Source organism: Xyrauchen texanus, chromosome 38, assembly GCF_025860055.1.
Source record: "Xyrauchen texanus isolate HMW12.3.18 chromosome 38, RBS_HiC_50CHRs, whole genome shotgun sequence".
NCBI classification, from domain to species: Eukaryota; Metazoa; Chordata; class Actinopteri; order Cypriniformes; family Catostomidae; genus Xyrauchen; species Xyrauchen texanus.
In genome coordinates, this window is record NC_068313.1 from 8,705,017 (window position 1) to 8,725,502 (window position 20,486).

The 20,486-nt window shown below is 37.3% G+C and overlaps 1 protein-coding gene across 1 annotated transcript in view; it reads right to left on the reverse strand.

Moving 5' to 3' along the window:
• Positions 1 to 647: 647 nt before the first annotated feature.
• ece2b (endothelin converting enzyme 2b) overlaps positions 648 to 20,486 on the reverse strand; it is an 85,173-nt gene continuing 65,334 nt past the window's right edge. Inside the window, 14 exon segments of the mRNA XM_052109826.1 lie at positions 648 to 3,785; positions 3,911 to 4,006; positions 11,458 to 11,648; positions 11,880 to 11,947; positions 12,117 to 12,227; positions 12,325 to 12,428; positions 12,982 to 13,044; positions 13,046 to 13,060; positions 13,223 to 13,321; positions 14,727 to 14,837; positions 15,102 to 15,216; positions 15,481 to 15,623; positions 19,951 to 20,139; positions 20,299 to 20,361. Coding sequence (XP_051965786.1) covers positions 3,609 to 3,785; positions 3,911 to 4,006; positions 11,458 to 11,648; positions 11,880 to 11,947; positions 12,117 to 12,227; positions 12,325 to 12,428; positions 12,982 to 13,044; positions 13,046 to 13,060; positions 13,223 to 13,321; positions 14,727 to 14,837; positions 15,102 to 15,216; positions 15,481 to 15,623; positions 19,951 to 20,139; positions 20,299 to 20,361 — 1,545 coding nt within the window. The 3' untranslated portion in view covers positions 648 to 3,608.

Below are 20,486 nucleotides of genomic sequence, written 5' to 3' on the forward strand. Positions count from 1 at the left end.
TTTTTTCAAAAGGTTGTTTATGAAACAAAATGTTAAATAAATGCAAATTTAAATAAATGCAAATAAACATGCTTTTTGCCATTTTTAAACATTAAATGGTCAGTAAAATGCCTAAGAAAAAGATTTTCCTTGATCTTTTGAGATATATGAGTTGAACTATAAAAATATACTGTATGTTTCAGAACTCAAAACTTCCTCCCAATGAGAAAGAAATAAATAAAAATAAAAAAACAATTATTGAAACCAAGCTGAAAGCGTCTCTTCCTGTGTGTGGAAGGTGCGAGATGTCACAGCTGTGAAGGTTTTATCCTCTATGAAAGCATCACATCATTAGGAAATCTGAAGTTAAACAAAATCCCTGATTGCATCAGTGCAGGATTATATGTATGTACGGCACGTTTCACTGTGGATTGAGGTCCGTCTCACCTGTAAAAATGGGACAATAGGCATCCCACAAAAGACATTTAATTTCAGCCAAAAAACAGTGTGTCCTGCCTAATTCTCCCACATTTTATTTTTTTATGTCTTTCAAAAGTTTCAAATAAAGTCAAATTTGTTCAAATAAACCAAACTCATTGCTTACTGTATGTCTGTAATTTCTCTCCTTAAATTATTAGATTATTTTCAACAGAAACCCAAGTGCAATATTCTTTTTTATTTACTTTATTTCTGTGACAGATCTCTAGGCAAAATGTTGCACTACACACTTGGCAGAGCATCTTCCCGTGTCAACTAATATTTTAGGGAATGCCATCTCATTAAAAAAAAAGAAAAGATAAAACAACTAAAAGACAGTGTAACCTCTCGAACATCAATACCAGCAGTACAAAAGGAAGATGACAATAATTCTTGAATGATTAAATGTTGAATGTACACTCTATAAATTAAGGCATCTTCATAAATGAAGAAAAAAGCAAAAACAACAACAATTAACAGTGACAGGGCATACAATATCACCCTGATCAGTCCCATTATTATGAACGGAATGTAGTATGTGGCACATCAATGACATTCTGAAAGTAATGTTTCACATCTATCATTTCTCTATGTTTAACTTTGACACACTGAAAATAAAGTATTGGTTTCAGAATGTTTTGGGTACCTCCACTCCATTAAAACAAATGCTGAAAAAATGACTTTCATCCAACAAAATCAACAATAACATTAGAACAATCAGTGAAAAACCTCGTTCTTTCGTGTCTCAACAGGAATATCTGGATTGGCAGCTTGGTATTTCAGACTGAAATTGCAACTAAAGAAGGTACATATCACACTTAATGGCAAGTACTGGTTATTTAAAGGCTTTCAAATGTTTCAAGTTTTCTTTAGTTTTTTGTTTTTTTAATATGAAGAATTTTAAAGTTAGAATATGTACATGTTATTTCATAGGTCTATACTGTCAATAATTCAGGCCAAAACAAAGCCTCTCCTCTACAAACATTATAATGGCATCTAAAACTGCCCCACAATCCTCATGGAGCCCATCAACATTAACGTCACAAAAATCATCATGGTATATATTAAATACATAATGAGAATACCCAAGAAGCATTCAGACATATGTACACTAGCTATCCTAAAACAAAGCATGACACAATATGAACTCAGCATGGAGTAAAACTTGAGTTTTGAACTTCTGATTGTTATTGGAAAAGCTGCAGACAAACTAATACCTATTTTCTTTATCTGCAATCAATCTGCAATGTGTTTTAAGACTGCGGAGGAAATCTAAAAGAAATAGTTCACAAAGAAAGGAAAATTATGATTTTGTTCACCCTCATGTCGTTTTGAACCTAAGTTTTTCTTCAGTGAAATGCAAAAAAAGATGTTTTGAAGAATGTTCAAGCTGCTCCAAGTAAGGTAGGCAATGACCAGTAGTGTATAATGAAGGTGCGCTGTTTAAAAGTATCATAAAAGTGACTTGTGCGCTGTGTGACGAACTGAGTGAAATTTAAGACATTATTAACTTAAAATCTTCCCCTTCGCCATAGCTCTAAAATCATATCCACACTTGCGCATATGCAAACTTTGCGACCAAAGACATTCTGCCAGCTGTGACCAATCATGACATACTTACAGTTTCTTTTGTATAAGTGAAAAATAAATTTGAGAACTACAGTGGAATTTTATTACCTAACACAAAGCTGTCATATGGTTTCAGAAAACTTGGAATATAGTGCACAAGTCATAAAGAGCAAGAGGGACTGCTTATATTTTTATGGTGCTTTTTTGTCCTTTTTGTAGCTTGACAGTATACAGCAAATCACCATCCATGTTTGATAACATCTTTTTTGGGTATCCAAAGGAAAAAAAGTAAAGCATATGCTTTAGAACGTCATGGGAGTAAACGATGACTTTTAGATGGACTATTCCTTTGTTGAAGAGTTGAATAAAGTAAGATGGACACTGAGAAGCTTCAGCTTTGAAAATGGTATAGTTCAACTTTGATTAAAGGTCAACAAAAGGTGAAGTAAGCGGCATTCAAAATTCACCATACAACAAATTTTGTCTATGTTACCAATGGAAATGGGTGATCAGATTCAAACATTCAGGGCCAAATTAGAGCCGGTAAAAATTGGGGGAATGGAAATGTGAACAGCAGCAATACAAATCTGAAATGGGCAATATGATCCCTCTAAAGTCATCCAACCACCACTGATGCAACACCTTAAGACACTTTTTAGGGTTCCTGCGAAATTTAGCAGAAGACGAAAGACTATATTTTAGACGTAATATGATAAATCACTTAAGCAGACTTGACAAAGTTCAGGAAAACATGGCAAACAATGTGGTGACACAGACATGGAAATGCATTGCTCAAACACAACACGTTAATGTCTAAAGTCAAACACACCATATTGAATTACAGTGAAGGTAAAGCAGTGGATTTACACTTTCACAAGCAACAAAACTGAATTTGTTCTTTGGCAAAGAGCAGTTTAAAATCAACTTTGTCTAGACAAAAATATGTCTATGATACTCTAATACACAGGTTGGATGAACAAACATGGGCTATCCCTGTCATAACTACCATTTGATAGCATTTATATGAAATCACAATTGGGAAATAAACTTTCATCCTTGAAAGCACTTCCTTCCTGTCGGGTCACAGATGTCGTTCAGCACTTCCTGTGAGGTCACTATTAGAACATAAAACTTCCTGTGAAGTCATAACAGATGGAGCCAAACTTTTCCTGTAAGGTTACAAAGAGGCGCTCCCAGTGGCAACACAGTGGTCAAATCTTCCATCACAGAAGATGAGAATTCAGGCTTGTTGTAAACAGGGTATGATGCACAGAAAAACACATATAAGTGTTGGATGGAGCCCTGATTAGCCCCTCGTCTCCCAAAGTTCAGCAAACAAATAAATAAAATGAGCCTGAATGGGCTGGTATGGTGGTAGAGGAAAATAGATATAATTTGGCCCAATCATTGGAGAACATAAACATCGGAGGATACTCTCAATTTTCTCCTACTTTCAGCCCAACACTTTATATAAATTTGAGCACATAAATATTTTTTTTTTTTATTGTCAATCTGTCAGTGTTTTGGCCAGGCTGATCTGTGCAAGCAAGCTGGTGGGCCCAGATGTCTTCTGGGTTACGGTTCTACCACACCTCACAGCGGTGGCCTGAGTTCATGGGAGAGCCCAGTGGGCACTGGAAGTGTTCTGCAAAGTCAGGCGAGTTGGACAGAGTGCCAATGACACGGTATTTGGGTGGGCTGTGAGGGTCCGTCATCAGTCCCTCATGAGCGCTTTCTGGTGTTCGAACAGAACACCACACCTATGAAAAAAATATAAAAAGGAAAGTGTGTCTGAGATATAATGATTTCAAAATCATAGCACTGTTTTTATTGTTGGAGGCTGTTTCTGTTCTTTTTTTGTAATGAGGTGTGTTGTTGTCATTACCTGTGCAAAACCCACAAAGAAGAGCTGGTTGTTTGTGAGGTTCACAGCTGGGAGTCTCTTCTCTTCTCCGTTCTGTTTCATCCATGACTTATATGCCTGCACAAATAAACATATCATAAAAGTTTTTATTTGCCTTTATGAATTGAAGTAGTGTCACAGGGATCTTGTCTTGCTCTAGATCTGGGCCTTGAGGAGACTAGTCTTGGTCAGGATCTGGGTCTTGAGGTGTCTGGTTTTGTTCTTGATCTGAGCCATAATTGCTCAAGTCTTAGTCTGTATTTTAGGGGATCTTGTCTTGTTCTGAATCTTAGGGGGACTGGTATTGGTATGGGTCTAACGGTGTCTACTATTGATCAGGGTCTAAGTGTCTTATTGGTCTGGGTCCAGGGAATCTTGTCTAGGTCTTAAGGAGTTTTGGTTTGCTAAGGGATTGGTCTGGGCCTCCGTGGGTCTGGAATTTATCCATTGGTCTGAATCTTACAGGGACTAGTATTGTATGGGTCTCAGGATATATAGTATCAGTCTGGGTTTAGGGGATCTTGTAGGTCTGGGTCTTAGGGAGTGTGGGTTTGGTCAGAGATTGGTCTGGGTTTTAAAGGGTCTGTTTTTTGTCCATTGGTTTGAGTCTTAGGGGGACTAGCATTGGTATAGGTCTTAGGGGGTCTAATATTGGTCTGGTATGTAAGGATCTTGTCTTGGTCTGCCTCTTAGGGGTCTAGTATTGATATATAATAGTCTTTGAGGGTGTATTAATGGTCCGGGTCTTAGAGGGTCTGGCATTTTTCCATTACTGTAGGGGGTCTAGCTTTGGTCTGGTTTTAAGGGGATCTTGTCTTAGTCTGGTTCTTAGGGGGTATGGTATTGGTCTGGGTCTTAGAGGGACTAGTACCATATAAGTCTATGAGGAACTAGTATAAGTCTGGGTCTAGAGGATCTTGTCTTTGTCTGGGTCTTAGAGAGTCTCGATTTGGTCAAAGATGGGTTTGGGTCTTAGAAGGTCTGATATTTGTCAACTGGTCTGTCTTAGGGGCACTAGTATTAGTATGGGACCTAAGGGGCCTAGTTATTGTCTGGTTCTTAGACGATCTTGTCCTGGTCTGTTTCTTAGGGATTCTTGATTTGGTCAGGGATTGGTCTGGGTCTTAGAAGGTCAGGTATTTGTTCATTGGTCTAGGTCTTAGCGGATCTTCTCTTGGTCATGGGGGTCTGGCATTGGTCTGAGTCTTATGGGATCGTATCTTTGTCTATTTCTTAGGGCAGGAGTGTCCAAACCTTTTCTATTGAAGTGCAAATGCAGAAAAAAAGGTGTTGCAGGCCGCATCTCTGTAATAATTAAAACAGGGCTACATAATTTTAGATTGCCTCTATGCATCATCTACATACTGTATACATAATATTAAGCTAGTTTTGGGAACCACGTGATCCTATGCGAGGGTTGATCGCTTTAAGCCAAGCTCTGCTTAAACTTTGCTACAATTATCATTTTAAGCAATATTAACCGGTGAGAACTGTAATAATTTTGTTTGCTAAACTGTGTTGCGAGGGCAGGATGTCGAAACATTTTGAAATCATCGGCCTGTGGGGACATTAAAAAGCACTTACGTTCTCACGTGTTGGACGCCTCGCAGGATCAGGATGTCGGAGGTCCAGTCAATAGTGACAGCGAGCTTCGTGAAGTAGGTCAGGATATCTCGAACATTTATGCAGCGCTGACGAAAATCTCAACTGATTTGGAGGGCCTCACAGACATAAGACGAGCGATCACATCTATGGTGGCGAAACTTTTCACCCTGATCACAAGAATGGATGGGGTCAAGTTTCTGGAGTCGGCAGAAAGAGAGCTACAGGCTAACCCACCTGCTACCATGACTGATGTGGAACACGTGTGGGAAAAACTAGAGGATATGGAAAATTGGAGCAGGCGTAATAATGTTTGTTGGAATTCTTTAGGGAAAGGAAGGTTAAGATATGGTTATGTTTTTGGATGGGCTTATTCCGAATTTGATGGACACAGCGGACCGCCAGCTCGAAATTGACTGCACCCACAGAGTTTTCAGACAGCTTCCCGAGGCGGGTGACAGACACACAATCTATCCTGGTAAGATTCTTGTGGTCGGCTGATAGAGACTGTGCTCTGCGTGATGTGATTATTTACTTCGGCTTATTTTATGGAATACATTTTTGTGCAATGTAATGGGAAATTTTACGTAAAAAAAATAATTAATTAAAAGTAAGTGAAACATTTGTATAAATACCAGACTTGTGCAATCAGGTAGCAATAGTGTTGTGGAAAATCTCGTGAGCGAGCATGGGGGGATGGATGCCAGTTGGGACTGTTGTGCGTGTGTTGAAGCGCTTTTTTCTTCTTCTGTGGATTCTTCAGGATTTGATGGTTACATTATTGTTGTTAGAAAGTTGTCTATATAATTTTGTCTAGGGTACACAATTAACATTAACATATCAATATTTCACAATTTAATATATGTAAAATGTTTCTCTCCACATGGAATGTTAATGGGCTGGGGCACCCTATTAAAAGAAGGAAGTTTGTATCTTTCCTAATATGATATAGTGTTCCTTCAAGAAATGCACCTTTCTCCACAGGAAGCATCCCTTCTACAGGACCCAGCATTTCATTTCAAATGTAAAGTCATTGTTTATGTAGAAACCAATTGGTCCTCAGTGTCCTCTGTGGGTGTGGCATGGGATGCGCTTAAGGCAGTTCTTAGGGGGCGTATCAAACAATATGCCTCATTTATTAAAAAAATCAAAGTACATGAATGCATAGAATTTGAAAAGAATATTAAAAGTGAAGCACCGAATGTCATCCAATGGTCTTAGAGAGTTGACTCAGCTAAAGTATAGGTACAATACTATTTTGTCACAGAAGGTAGAGTTTTGGTTATTCAGGGCAAGACAGTCATATTTTGAGTCAGAGGACAAAGCAGGGAAACCTCTTGCAAGATACATAAAACTTTTTTCACCATTCCTTCAGTGAAGACTTCTGGAGGCAATATATTTACTTCTGCCACAAATATTAATAAGGTTTTTAAAGAATATTTTTTTTATCTTTATAGCTCCAAGTCTTCATCTACTGATGAAAATATTAGAAACTTCTAAGGCTGAAACGATTAGTCAACTTTATCGACAACGTCAACAATAAAACATTTTGACAAAATATTTTGTTATCGAATAGTCATTTGATCTCATTTGACATAACATGAGATGACATTAAACTCTAGAGTTGGTGTGAAAGCAGCGCTGCAGTTCACGTCTGACTGAGGAGAGGAAGATTTAAACAGCTCACAGTCCAGATGCACAAAATTTCCAAACAGCTTTAGGTGATGTAGCAAAGTATGAGGGAATTATAATGCAATTACAAAATAAGTAAATACAGAAGCACTCTCACTGAGGAATAAGTGGAGCTGGAGCTGCCGCTCCACTGAAGCAAAACTTGCATGTCGAGCATCTTTAAAGAAACACCCGACGTTATATCTTAAATGCAGTTATATTTAATGCGTTATAGCTTTATTAAAGTTCAAATAATATGGAAGTAGATCATGTTTTAAAAACAAACTCTGAAACTCTGTGCGGTCAGCGCCTCTTCTATGAGTTGCACGAATGTCCCGATCTAAGGGGGAGAGATTGAAACTGCATCCATCTGATGCACACTCTGTTGCGGGGATGCTCGTCCCTCGAGTGCGGACACTTGCTGCAGATAGATTATACTATGATTGTTAACGACTTATTGAATCATAATATGTGCATCAATGTGCATTTCTTATCATGAAGAAAATTGGCAATATGCAGCTTTATTAATAAGAGAGAATTAGTTTTTTTTAGAGTTAAAGATGGATTGAGGGTAGTCTTCGCCCCATTATACACTGCAACAAAATAATAATAATATAATATAAATATATAAAACTCCTTTAAAACAATGTACATTTTCTTAGCAGCTATACTGCAGAAGAAAAAATTGATATAATAAAAATACAAATATTTGTAAATATCTAAAAAAAACTTAAAAGAAAATGCATTCACCTGAGAAGCAGCATATAAGATATTTAATCTTGCTTTTTTAAGAATAGATCTTGAATATCAGTATATTTTGTCTTTATTGCACACGCAGAAGCATAACCAAGTGAAAAATACACGTATATACAAAATACACTTACTGTATATTTAAGATACAAGTCTAAATATATTATATGTTGCTTCTCAAGTAAATGTATCTTGTTTTAAGGATTTTTAGACTATTTTAAATGGAAAACAAGACAAAAACACTCAATAACAATAGGATTTTTTGTAGTGAATTTCTTTACTGAATTAAAATTAATTACATTTTTTTTATTTAATTCAGTGAATGTCATTTAGAGGCAAGGCTGGACTGGTAATCTGGCATACCGGGCATTTTCCTGATGGGCCGACGAACTTTTGGGCCATTCAGGGGTGGAATGGCCATCGGGAGAACCGAGCGGGCCGGTGGTTCGGCCACAAAATGTGCCGAATGGGCCGCGAAATGAGCCGCTGCGTTATGCAGAATGGACCACAAAATGGCGCCACGATATGCAGAAAAAAAACAGCGGACACCCATACCCCCCCAACAACATTTGGCTCATCTAGCCTTTCTTAACTCAGATATTAGTTTGGAGGAGCTTGTTGAGGTAATTAAAGCCTTGCCAACAGGTAAGGCACCGGGGCCAAATGGTTCTGCAGCAAACATTTTTTAGATCTTATGTCACAGAACTGGCTCCACTTATGTTAGAAGTTTACCTAGAGTCATTAAAGAAAGACGAACTACTGGCAACCATGACGCAAGCCCTGATCAGTCTCATTTCTACATATATAGGTCAAGTGGGGATTATTTGTGGTCATAGTTCTTCTGATAATTTTATGACGTTTTATAAATATTTTGTGGTTGGTAGAGAATCATCAGACCCTGATCACGGCTATCTCACTAATAAGGTGGACTGGGACTATCTTTATAAGATTTTGGAAATGTATGGGTTTGGGAACACTTATATTGGGTGGATTAAGTTACTTAATAAACAACCATTAGCAGCTGTGCAAACTAATGGATTAATTTCAGATTTTTTTCTCTTGGTAGGGGAACCTGGCAAGGTTGTTTTTTGTTGTTAGTACACAGCCTCCTTAAGCTGCAGACACCCTCTGTATGGTGCTCACAGCCTTTAAAAGGGGCACGAGGCATCAGTGTATTATTCCTTGTTGATTCAGAGTCTTGGTGAAGGGGCCTTAACAGCTCTTTATAGGTTATGGAAAAGAGATTTGAACTTAGTATTGGAGGATGAATGGGAAAGAATTCTTCAAATTTGGAATTTTGGGCATTCCAAATTTGGGAGAAAAGGGGAGAAAATAAAAAAATGTCAACTATGTCTAGGGAAGCAAGGGTACACCTTATTCAGTTTAAGAATCAGTGTGGATTTAAATGGGTTTAAAGTTTATTCTGTACATTGATATGTTTTATACTGTTTTGTTTTTAATCAATAAAATGTTTGAATCTGAAAGATATTTGGTTTTAATCACACTTTGTGCTCTAAGGCTGTGGTTCTCAACCTTTTTGACTCCAAAGCCCCCACTGCTCAAGACAACATTCAAAGCTCCAACAGATGATGATGGGAGTTGTTAAATTAAAATAAAGAATTTACAGTTTGCATGTTATATCTTGATTTTTAGCATGTTTTAGCATTTTATATGTTGTGTAGCAAACTCATCTTGAGGCCCTCTTGGAAGTGGGCTGAGGCCCCATTGTGGGTCCCAACATCCTGGTTGAGAACCACTGCTCTATGGTATACTCATGTAGGGCCTACACGGATAAACTATTTCACTCGCCAAGAACACTTGTAATAGAATAGCGATGTGTCTGATCCGAAATATTATACTCACACATATAATACTCACAATTGCATCATTTTGACGTCACTTCAATGCAAATCGAGTAAAGAGTGTGGATGAGGGTGTGGCCCATCACAATAATTAGAATCAGACAAAATATTCCTGTTACGAAGTGATGCAAGGAATAACTTTTATTTTTCAGTAATTCAATTATAGTTTCTGTTTTATACTTGCTTTACAAATACAATGTTAATTTGATGAAAATTATTGTGCTACCTTTTATTTTGTGGACGCGCATGTGCAAGTTAAGCATGCGCAATACATGCATAGATGTACGAGTGTATTAAGTGCTCAAGAGGCACTCGGAAGCCATTGAATTATTTTTCTTGTATCAACTAAACATCAGAATGAACCATTTTAACCATTTACAATTAATTAAACTTCCCAGTGCTACATAGTCTTTCTGGGAGAGTGTGCTCAGCTCGTGCATCTCTGTGCCCGCTAAATAAATTTGCACTGCACATTTACAGCTCTACTCATTTGTATGATGGTTTGTATCGGGACATTTTAGACATCTTTGCGCTGATACCAATTTACCAGTCCGTTTACATATGTATAATTATTTTTACGTGGTGCATCATTCTTGGAAATCTGGAATATTCTAAACTCCTGTTGAACTCTGCCAGTGGATGAAGCTAGTATATGGTCTGAGAAATTTGTATTTGTCTCCAACTCAAAACATTTAGAGGATTTGCTGGTAACACTTTGAACTGTGGTTACAATTATTATTTACATTCTGGGTTCAATACAAGTTAAGCCCAAGCCAAAGCTTTTGTTGCATGGTCGAAAGCATTTGTAGCATAATTAACAAAAATTAATTTTGTCTAGTTTCTCCTTTTCTTTAAAAAATCTAAATCAAAAATCGAGGTTACAGTGAGACACTTGCAATGGAAGGGAATGGGGGCCAATTTGAACATTTAAATACTCACTGTTTCAAAATTATATCCAAAAGACATACAGGATATGTGTGTAAACATTATTTTAGCGTGATAAAATCACTTGCAAACCTTTTCTGTTTTAACATAAGAATTAATGTAAGTGCTTTTATAAAATTATAAGCTTCCCATTTCTGTGTTTAAACACATCTACGCCCCTGCCCCATTCCCTTCCATTGTAAGTGGCTCACAATGTAACCTCGATTTTTGATGAAACCTTTTTTTAATGAAAAGGAGGAATGAGTCAAAATTAAGTTTTGTGGTAATCAACATTATGCCACAAATGCTGCTTAACTTATATTACCCGGAAAATTCCTTTAACATAATTTATAACAAACTATAAGATGTATTATGAGACAATATGCATTAATAAAAACAAAAACAAATAGGTAACACTCACTATGAATCCCATATTTATAAGGCATTGTGAAGACCTAATAAATATGGGCTTCATAGTGAGTGTTACCTATTTGTTTTAATAAATAAAGGTACATTCATATGTACTTATATCCATCACCACAAGATGGAGCCTTGTCAAAAATGCAGATCAAACCTGGCCTTATGCGTGTTTGAGAGGTGGAGAATGGTGTTTTATTAACACAATTAATTACTGTACTGCTACATCAGCACACAGAGCCATGTGTACAGTATATGCTACAACATGTATTTAAGAAGCAATTCTCTCAGCGAATGACTTACATGATAGGCAGCCTTTAAACCGCCATTGTCAGCTATGTTTTCTCCCAGCGTCTGTTTTCCATTTATGTGTTCTCCATTGATCGTGTATTGAGTGTACTGATTGACCATACACTCTGTGCGATTCTTAAACGCGTCCACCGAGGAGTTCTGCCACCACGGTCGAAGGTTCCCATCTTTGTCATACTCTCTGCCTGTGAAAAAAGAGATGGCTCAGCCAAAATGCTAATTCTGCCATCATTTACCCTCAAATCCTGTATGACTGATGCTAGGCAGAATGTTAGCCTCAGTGTATCCTTTTTCCATATATTGAAAGTGAAAGGTGACTAAGGTTAACATTCTGCCTAAAAATCTCTTGTCATCTCATTTTAATTTTAGGGTCAACTACAATGACCACTAGTGTCCTTGCTTGGGTGTGTACTTACCTTGGTCATCAAAAGCATGTGTTAACTCATGTCCCATGACCACTCCAATGCCACCAAAGTTTAAAGCTCTGTGAGACAAACACATGTACACTCTAAGTCTTCAAGATGAAAATTGAAGCATTTAAAAGGTACGCAATATTGATATTTTGTTCATTTCTAATGAACAATTAAATGAGAAATGTTATGCATTTTAAAGTGTGTTAACTGCAGCTAACTATTTCAGCCTGGATAACTCACTTAGGGTGATCCTGGGCATAGAACGGGGCCTGTAAGATTCCAGCAGGGAAGACAATTCCATTCTTGGTTGGCATGTAGTATGCATTCACCGTGGGTGGAGTCATACTCCATCTATAGATGCAAAGATACCGTAATCAGGTGTCGACAACCATCTAACAGTATATGTCAAATTCTTCACTATCACACACACACACACACTTAAACTCACTGGTCTCTGTTTGGTGGCTTGCGGAGCTGGTCGGCCATCACTCGAGCTGAGAAGTTGTAGAAGTTGATTGTATTCTGGAAGAAATTGTCCTCTGTGACCTCATACTACAAGGAAACAACACACTGAATGTCAACCCAAATATTTGAAACTTTTAATAAATGTAATACTATTGTATAGTACTTCTTGAATATTTAATAAAACAAACATAATGTAGATTTTCAATGATCATAAATGTATAATGTAATAAATATTTGAATTATACATGCTGTCTCCACAATCATTATGAACCTTGTATCTTTGTTACTTTTTACCAAGAAAGCATGACTTTACTGCTATTCTTGATATTCAGTTCCCACCAACAAGAATCTGGACACCCTTAATAATGAAAACAAGTGACTCTTAAAAATGTCTGAATGATGTTGCATGCGAATATCTACTGTATTATCATTTACAACCAAAAATCTGCATTCTAAAAATTCTAGCTTGAGAAATGAGCTTGTGTTATCTTTCTTTAAAATAAATGCCATATGGTTTCATACTTTGTTATCGAATGCAATTCATTTTTTTGTGTGATTTTTAAATGTTCAAAATGTTTTGGGGGCCACTGTATCAAAGTGAAATAAAAGGAGAAATTAGATCAAGTATTTGCTGACTCACCCCATCATACACATCATCAAGCTCTTTGGAGTCCAGAATGAAGTCTGGGAATCCGATCATGTCAGTAGATGGCATCCGCCTAGAGCCAGGAAAGACACTTTATCCTGATTTTCTGGCAACCAACACAAACTGTTTATGATAAGCTGTTTTCACTGTCTTGAATCCCAGACAAATCCTCAAGTTTTGGATATCCAGTAAGGCAGCTGACTCTATCATTCTATATCATTCAATCTGCTCTAACCTTGTCCTTGGCAGCTTGTCGGGTCTGTTCGTCCATCCAGTTCAAATTGTCTAGAGCGTCTTTGAAAGCTGTGCGGATTTCATTGATCATCCCCTCTGCCTGCATTATGGAAAAAAAGAGATCGGGTTGTGTACTCAAGATGCAATGCACACTGTTGCCATATGGTGGCGAACACACACCATCACTGAGCTTCTAAATTCACCGTGGGAGGAACTTACATAAACACAACAATTAAGCATTTTTAAATACTTAATACAGTTAAAATGAAAACGTTTGGGATTCTAGTGTTTTTTTAGTCTTAATGATGTAGTGTGTAATTTTTTACATTAAAATACTGAGAAGAATTGGAACTGGTAAAAGTGGAGGTTATTTGCACATACTGTCTGTGCTGGTTTAGTGCCCGATTCTCTAAAGGAATTAAGCAGCTCAGGCAACAATGCAAATGCGCCCACAAAATCGCTGCTGAACACACTTTTGCAAGCACAATTCTGATCTTGCAGGCTGATTCTGAGTGCTATCTAGCAAAGAAAGCAGCACACCCTGCCTGGACTGTGGAGCATCGCCCCGCTACTGTGATTCCAGACACCTGAATCATCTCTTTACATACAGAGAGTGCACTTGACTATACGTGTATCTTAGGTTATAATGCTCCTTTTCATCATTTGATCATTATTTCATGAATGACTGCAGACAAACAGGCAAAGTTCTAAAACCTCTTTGAAATAACATTTTACCACCTGCTTTCATCTTGCGGTAATAGTGCCGGACAAAGTTAATGAACAAAGAGCAGGCGCGATTCTAGGATTTTGATCTTAGAGGAGCTAAGCCCTAAATGACACTATTAGATGGGCACTTTTGATGTATTTCACTCTTTAGCATAGACAGTTTACATCTCCCCAATTTGGAATGCCCAAAGCAAATGGGGCGTATTCTTTCAGTGGATCAAACCAATGAAATGGTCCTTCACAGCCCACACTCCAATGGTACTGGCTCATGCTAAAGTCAGTCTATACAGGTGGGAAAACCTCCCAAAGCATCGCTCGCTTCAAATAAGTGCAGCGGTGCGGCTGCAGCTGTTTAAAACACGGTGTGCTGATTGCAAAGCCAAAGATTTTTAGGGGGGCTGAGATTAATTTTAGGAGGGCTGAAGTCCTCCTAAAAACTGTCTATTAATGCCTATGATAAAGCACAATCTATAATGAGCCTAATTTACATAGAAAGGAGGAGTGTTTGTGTGGAAAGGAATGACAATTACTTAATTTAAATACTCAAGACACAGTGCCATGTCAGTGCTGATTGTGCCTGCTTAAAGTAGATTGCGGGTGAACAAGACATCTTTTTGTATCGAAATACCATGTGGAAAAGTGGCGCAACGGTTTAGTAAATTTGCCCATGAGAGTCTTTGGCAGACAAAAGAAGCATTAAGGAAACCTGTTTAAAAAAGCTATTTTGGTGCCATATATTCACCTTTTAATATGACTCACAGTGGCTTTGAGTGACTTACTATTTCTTTGCTTTGTTTGTCGAAGGTGGCTTTGACGAAAAGAGCACCCAATGCAAAACCAAGAGTGTCATCTGTGTTCCCAATGCACGTCTGCCACCGTGGGGTACAGGACTGCATATAGAACACACAAATGCACAAATTACATTCAGATGAACTCCTCAGGTAACCTGAAACAAGTAGTCATAAAATACAAAATGAGGACCAGATTTTAGATTTGACTTGAGCCTGGGTATTAATAATGTTCTGATTGCACAATATATCCAGTAAATGTTTGTTGTTTACAATATATACAGTACATTAAACTGCATTGCAAATTGTTTGAATGACAAACTGGAGGAACTACCCCTTTAATTCACACATTCACTTTACACACACCTTCTTGGTGCCATAAAGGCTTTCCAGTAGCTTATCCTGAGCATTCTCAAACCGCTGGTCTAAACTGGAGGCTCCTTTCTGCACCAGGTTCCAGATCATGTAATTATTCAGAAGACTGAAGAAGAAAGACAGAAAACGTGTCAGAACATTGAAGAAAAAGGACCATTCCTGCATGTGTATTCCTTTAATTATCCATGTAAAGAGAGAGACAGTGTTAAAGAAGTTGTAAGAGGAATAAATGTATCATTATCCTTGAACAGGTGGAGAGATACAGTAGATAGAAAGAACTGAATGTTCTGATCCATGATCTAATCAGGCATTCTCAGAGGGGATGCCTTTTTGCTGAACTCTGATTGGCTGTAATTAGAAACGGCCATACCTGCGGTCAGTCTTGTTGATGAGCTCTGAAACCTGTTGCAGGTATTCTTTTGCATAGACCACCACAGGCTCAGTTTCATTCAACTCCAGCGGCGAGAGGGCGGAGTTCAGATAATCTAGCCAATCAACTGCCGGGGCCAAGATCTATGACCGAAACGACATAACGGCAACATTAAACATCAGAATATTCCCTCATACATTTCATATATATATATATATATAGAGAGAGAGAGAGAGAGAGAGAGAGAGAGAGAGATAAAGAGGTTTGTGATGAGGAGGAGGGCGGGGCCAGGCCAGGCCGTGAAGACACAGATCAGCCCCGGGAGGGGGATAAAGAGCGAAACAGAGGCACCAGTTTGAGTGAGAGAGACACACACGGCCGCTGTGTGTATGTGTGTGCGCGCGTCTATGTGTTTTATGTTGTTTTAAGTTGAGTTTATGTTATTAAAGTTTACATTGACTGTTCTGCCGGTTCCTGCCTCCTCCTTACCCATTCTTTAACCATACAAGGTTTTACTTAGAGAGCAATAATTAAACACAAACATTTTTTTGTTTTCAAGAGTGATCTGAAGGTCTACATTGAGCCTCTCGTGAATTAAGGGCGCACCAAGTAATATTTTCCTGATGTTTCTCTGGTGGATATGAGACAAATGTGGTCTTGGACCTTATACTGACACATATCTGTGTTACTCAGTGCTGAGCGATGACAAAATTGATTGCTGATTAATTCCCCTCATATTGTAATTGAGATTAAGTCCAATGATGCTGCGCATCCAAAACAAGCTGAGAACTGTTAATATTGCGGATACCACTAGGTACCACTCTTACCAATTAGGGGCATGTCACTCCTAATTTTAGGGCTCTAATTTCATCTAACAATTTTAACACTAAATGTAGCTCCTAATCCCACAACCTGTCCCTCTCCTAAATCCTCAAGACCTTCTAAACCCCTAAGTGTGATTCAAAGTGCAAATGATTCAAAGCATGTCAAATGTTGTCAATCCACATTAAAAACAATGTTTTAGAATATTACAAATCCAGCAGGACGCATCACCGTGTCCGTCGACCCCAGAGGGTTGAACCTTAAAAAAGTTATCATCTGAATCTGAGTCTATGTTTTTTATTAATACAACATTATAATATTAAAAACATTATACATTGACACTGGCCTATAAAAAAGGTATCGTCTGAGTTATATATATTTGAGGGTATCTAATATTATATTTGCTATATATAACTTGCTTTCAGTCTATGAGGAATTTGTTGACAAATAGTGCTTCCCTGTCTACCAATCACTTTGGGTAATTTAAAAGAGTACACTCATAAAATGTGACATCATCCATAGCAACGAGTTCAACTCAGCCTTACACTTACATTAAGATTTCCTTGATACAAATGAGCTCTTAGCAGTTTTTTGAATAGATTTTAAGCTAAAACTCCTAGCTAGAAACTCTTTGGAGAACTCCTTGTGGTAAGGTAAAACTACGGGCCCAGATGCATTGTACTTGTGAACAAATGTTGTAGGGGTGTGCGATATAACAAAAAACCTTAAATCATGATATGAGATATTTTATATCACGATAACGATATAAATAACAATATAGTTATAAAACTTGGTTTATATATCCGTTAAATTCTATGGACACTGTATTGTGAAATAAGATTTTGCTTAAAATGTTAAAGTTCCCATATACATAAGTCAGGCATATGTGATCGTTTGAAAGCTTAGAATCTGAACTGTTTATAGAAGACCATAACTATGGTTACATAAGATAACAAAATAAGGACTTAAAACATCTGACGTGCAAAGAAGCCAACCTAAAGGTAATGTGGTAGAAATATGAATATGAATATAAAAGTCTTTTACATAGCACTTAAACAGACAATCACATGTCAAATGAAAGCCTGTTGAAAGTTCTGGAAAATGAGAACAATTTTGTGCAATTAGTCCACAGTATGTGTGAATGATGAGCTTTTAAATTTGTGTGAAAAATTGCAGGCAGCAACTAGGATAATCCTGGCAGTGAATTAAATACTTCATATCCTCATATTTATTTTTCTCTTTATTTGACAAACATATTCAAAGTAAAAGAAAAAAAGAAAAAAATATTTTTTTATAAACCACACAACTTGGTTTTAAATCAACCTTACCATAATGCTACATTTCATATTATGCTACATTTCATATTATGCCACATTTCGAACATTTCCACATTTCAGTCTATGTTGTTGACCAACATTATTATTATTATAAAATTTCCTCAAAGAATTCAAGATCTTCTCAATTCCTTTTTTCTTTTTTAAATTGCATTAATGCGGAGCACATCATTCAGCTTTAATAATATTCTTTTACATGCTTCACTTAAATTTGTATGCTCTGCATCAGCTTTTGTGAACCCACACCACAGATGTCGCACCTGATTTAATAACAAGCTCCTCTGCATTTTCTAGACTTGTTTGGGAGTCAGTCTGTGGAGATGTCTTTCTCCATGTCTCTTCAGTTCTCTCAGTCTCACATGAAGCCCTGTCCAGTGATAGATACGCTCACACCACGCACATGAATATTTATATATTTTTATATACACGACATAGCGAAATCTCTTTCGATTCACACTTTATATTGTCAACACGACAATATTGTCTTATTGCCAGCACTAAAGATTGTAATTACATATGTAATTACACTGTTGATCCTACCCCTAAACCTATCCTTAAACCCAACCCTACCCCTAAACCTATCCTTAAACCCAACCCTACACCTAAACCTATCCTTAAACCCAACCCTACCCCTAAACCTATCCTTAAACCCAACCCTACCCCTAAACCTACACCAAACATTTCATAGAACAATAATATGTTAATATGTACACATTAAGCACATTGTAATAAATGCTTAATTTTCTAATGTAACTACATAGTAGTCAAAGACACCTAATATGAAGAGGGATCAAAGTTATTTACATCCTTATTAATGACCAACTTTCATTCCCTTCAGTTTTTTCCATAACTGATATTTGTTGTTCTTTCGCATGTTTTGGTTTTTTAGTTGCAAGCATAACGTTTTTTCGATGGCTATGAAACAGATCTGGAATGCATGTCTGGATTTGCTCTTTCACTAAATACTCAACTATGCAGCACGATAGAGACAATAATCTGCATGTTTTCATTCCTGTAACCCAGATGCAATTCTAGCCGCTCTACCCTTAGGTCTAATACAGCAAAGACCACCATCATAAACACACAGTTGAAAGCCCTCCATATACCAGAGCCCTTATCCTTACTTTGGGTGTCTGGAGGAAGAAAAGATTAGGTGGCGGAAATTCACTCTTTTCTCTCTCTTTTATGGTTAGAAGTTTCATAAGGTTGCAGTGAAGCTGGGTTTTTTTTTTTTTTATAAACTCAAAAAGCAAGTGGACTCTTGTGGATGCTTTGCAAATAATAACATATGAATTGACTCTTACATGAGGTGAGACACAAAACAAGAGAGTAATATTGCTATACTTTAGGCAGACAAAGGCCCTGAAGGTAAAGTGTGTAATATTGTTATTGTTATAAAAGGGTAATCTGCAGAGACAACTATATGTAAGCACTTGGTAGGTTGACTTAATAACTTATTAAGCAAACGGATTGTATTTGGCTTTGTTCATTCCGATAAACTAGGATATGAGAGAAGTAATTTAAAAGTAACTTTAAAAGTAAATAGATTACAAATAAATCTTTAATATTATACAAATAAATCCTCAAAATTCCTATAACACAGTTTTTTTTAAAAGAACTATATTATGCCCTTTATACTGACAAAACTCATGTTATTTAACTAGTATTACTAAGTAGGCGATCATCCGTTATGTTGACCCCTCCACTTATCTCGGCCCCTCTGTACTGAGGAGGAAAAAGGTTCAACAAAATGACACTGTTGTTGCTCAGCAACTTTTGCCACAGGAATCACCGGGGGCTTAACAAAATAATATTTCCTTGAACACAGCTGCACTAAGACAAAAGCCTCTTAATAAATAAAAGCCAAATAACACAAAAGGAATGAATATTAGTATGCATAGAAAGAGGACATGAGAAATAAGACAAAAGAGTTGATGTGTTGTTGTATTCTATTATTGAATCAAGACAGACAGACAGACAGACAGACAGACCAAAAAGATGTTCTCTGATTCAGAGCTTGTAAAAGGTGTACATACACCCACTCACACACACTTCTTGCATTATTCATAAACTCTCCCTTCTTGTATCTCAAAACACACTCATCACGAACACCTTTAGCAAGTAATACGCTGAAACACACACTCAGACTGATTTAATGATAAAACTAATGAACCCAAAAATTCAGCTAGGAGCTGAACACATGTTTTGCATCTACATTTTTGGACTTTTATCTATTTAACACAGCAACACCAAACCATTACAAATCGTGTATAATTAAAACCTTCTGAGCGCACACACACACACACACACACACCTGGAGCTCAGCTATCGTTATCTTGTGATAGATCTTCTCCTCGTCTCTGCGTTCATCCTGAGGCACGGTGATGTTGGCTAGTGCAGTCTCGAAGTCCAAGATTTGCTGCATCTGACCCTGAGTGGAATTCTTGTCTCCTCCCAATAACAAACCCAGTTCCACCATGTAGTCCAGATAGGCTTTTAACACCTCAACAAAAACAAACAATTACATTTACAAATGCATCGTGTTATATGATCAGAGCAATCATCCTATAACCACTCAACATACCCTAACAGACTGTTACAAATCTTCAGATTATCAAAGTAAAATCGTTTCATATTGACTTCAAGCTCTGCTAATTTCTACCTTTTCATTTGTCTTATTGAGGTAATAATCTCGAGAAGGCAGGAAGAGTCCTGATTGGTCAACCTGTGAAAACAGAATGTTGACATACAGGATGAAAACATGACAGATACATACTGTCCGGGTGGTAAAAACAGTAAATATAAAACAACAGACAAATATCTTGGGCCATAAACAAAAGCTTTCAACAG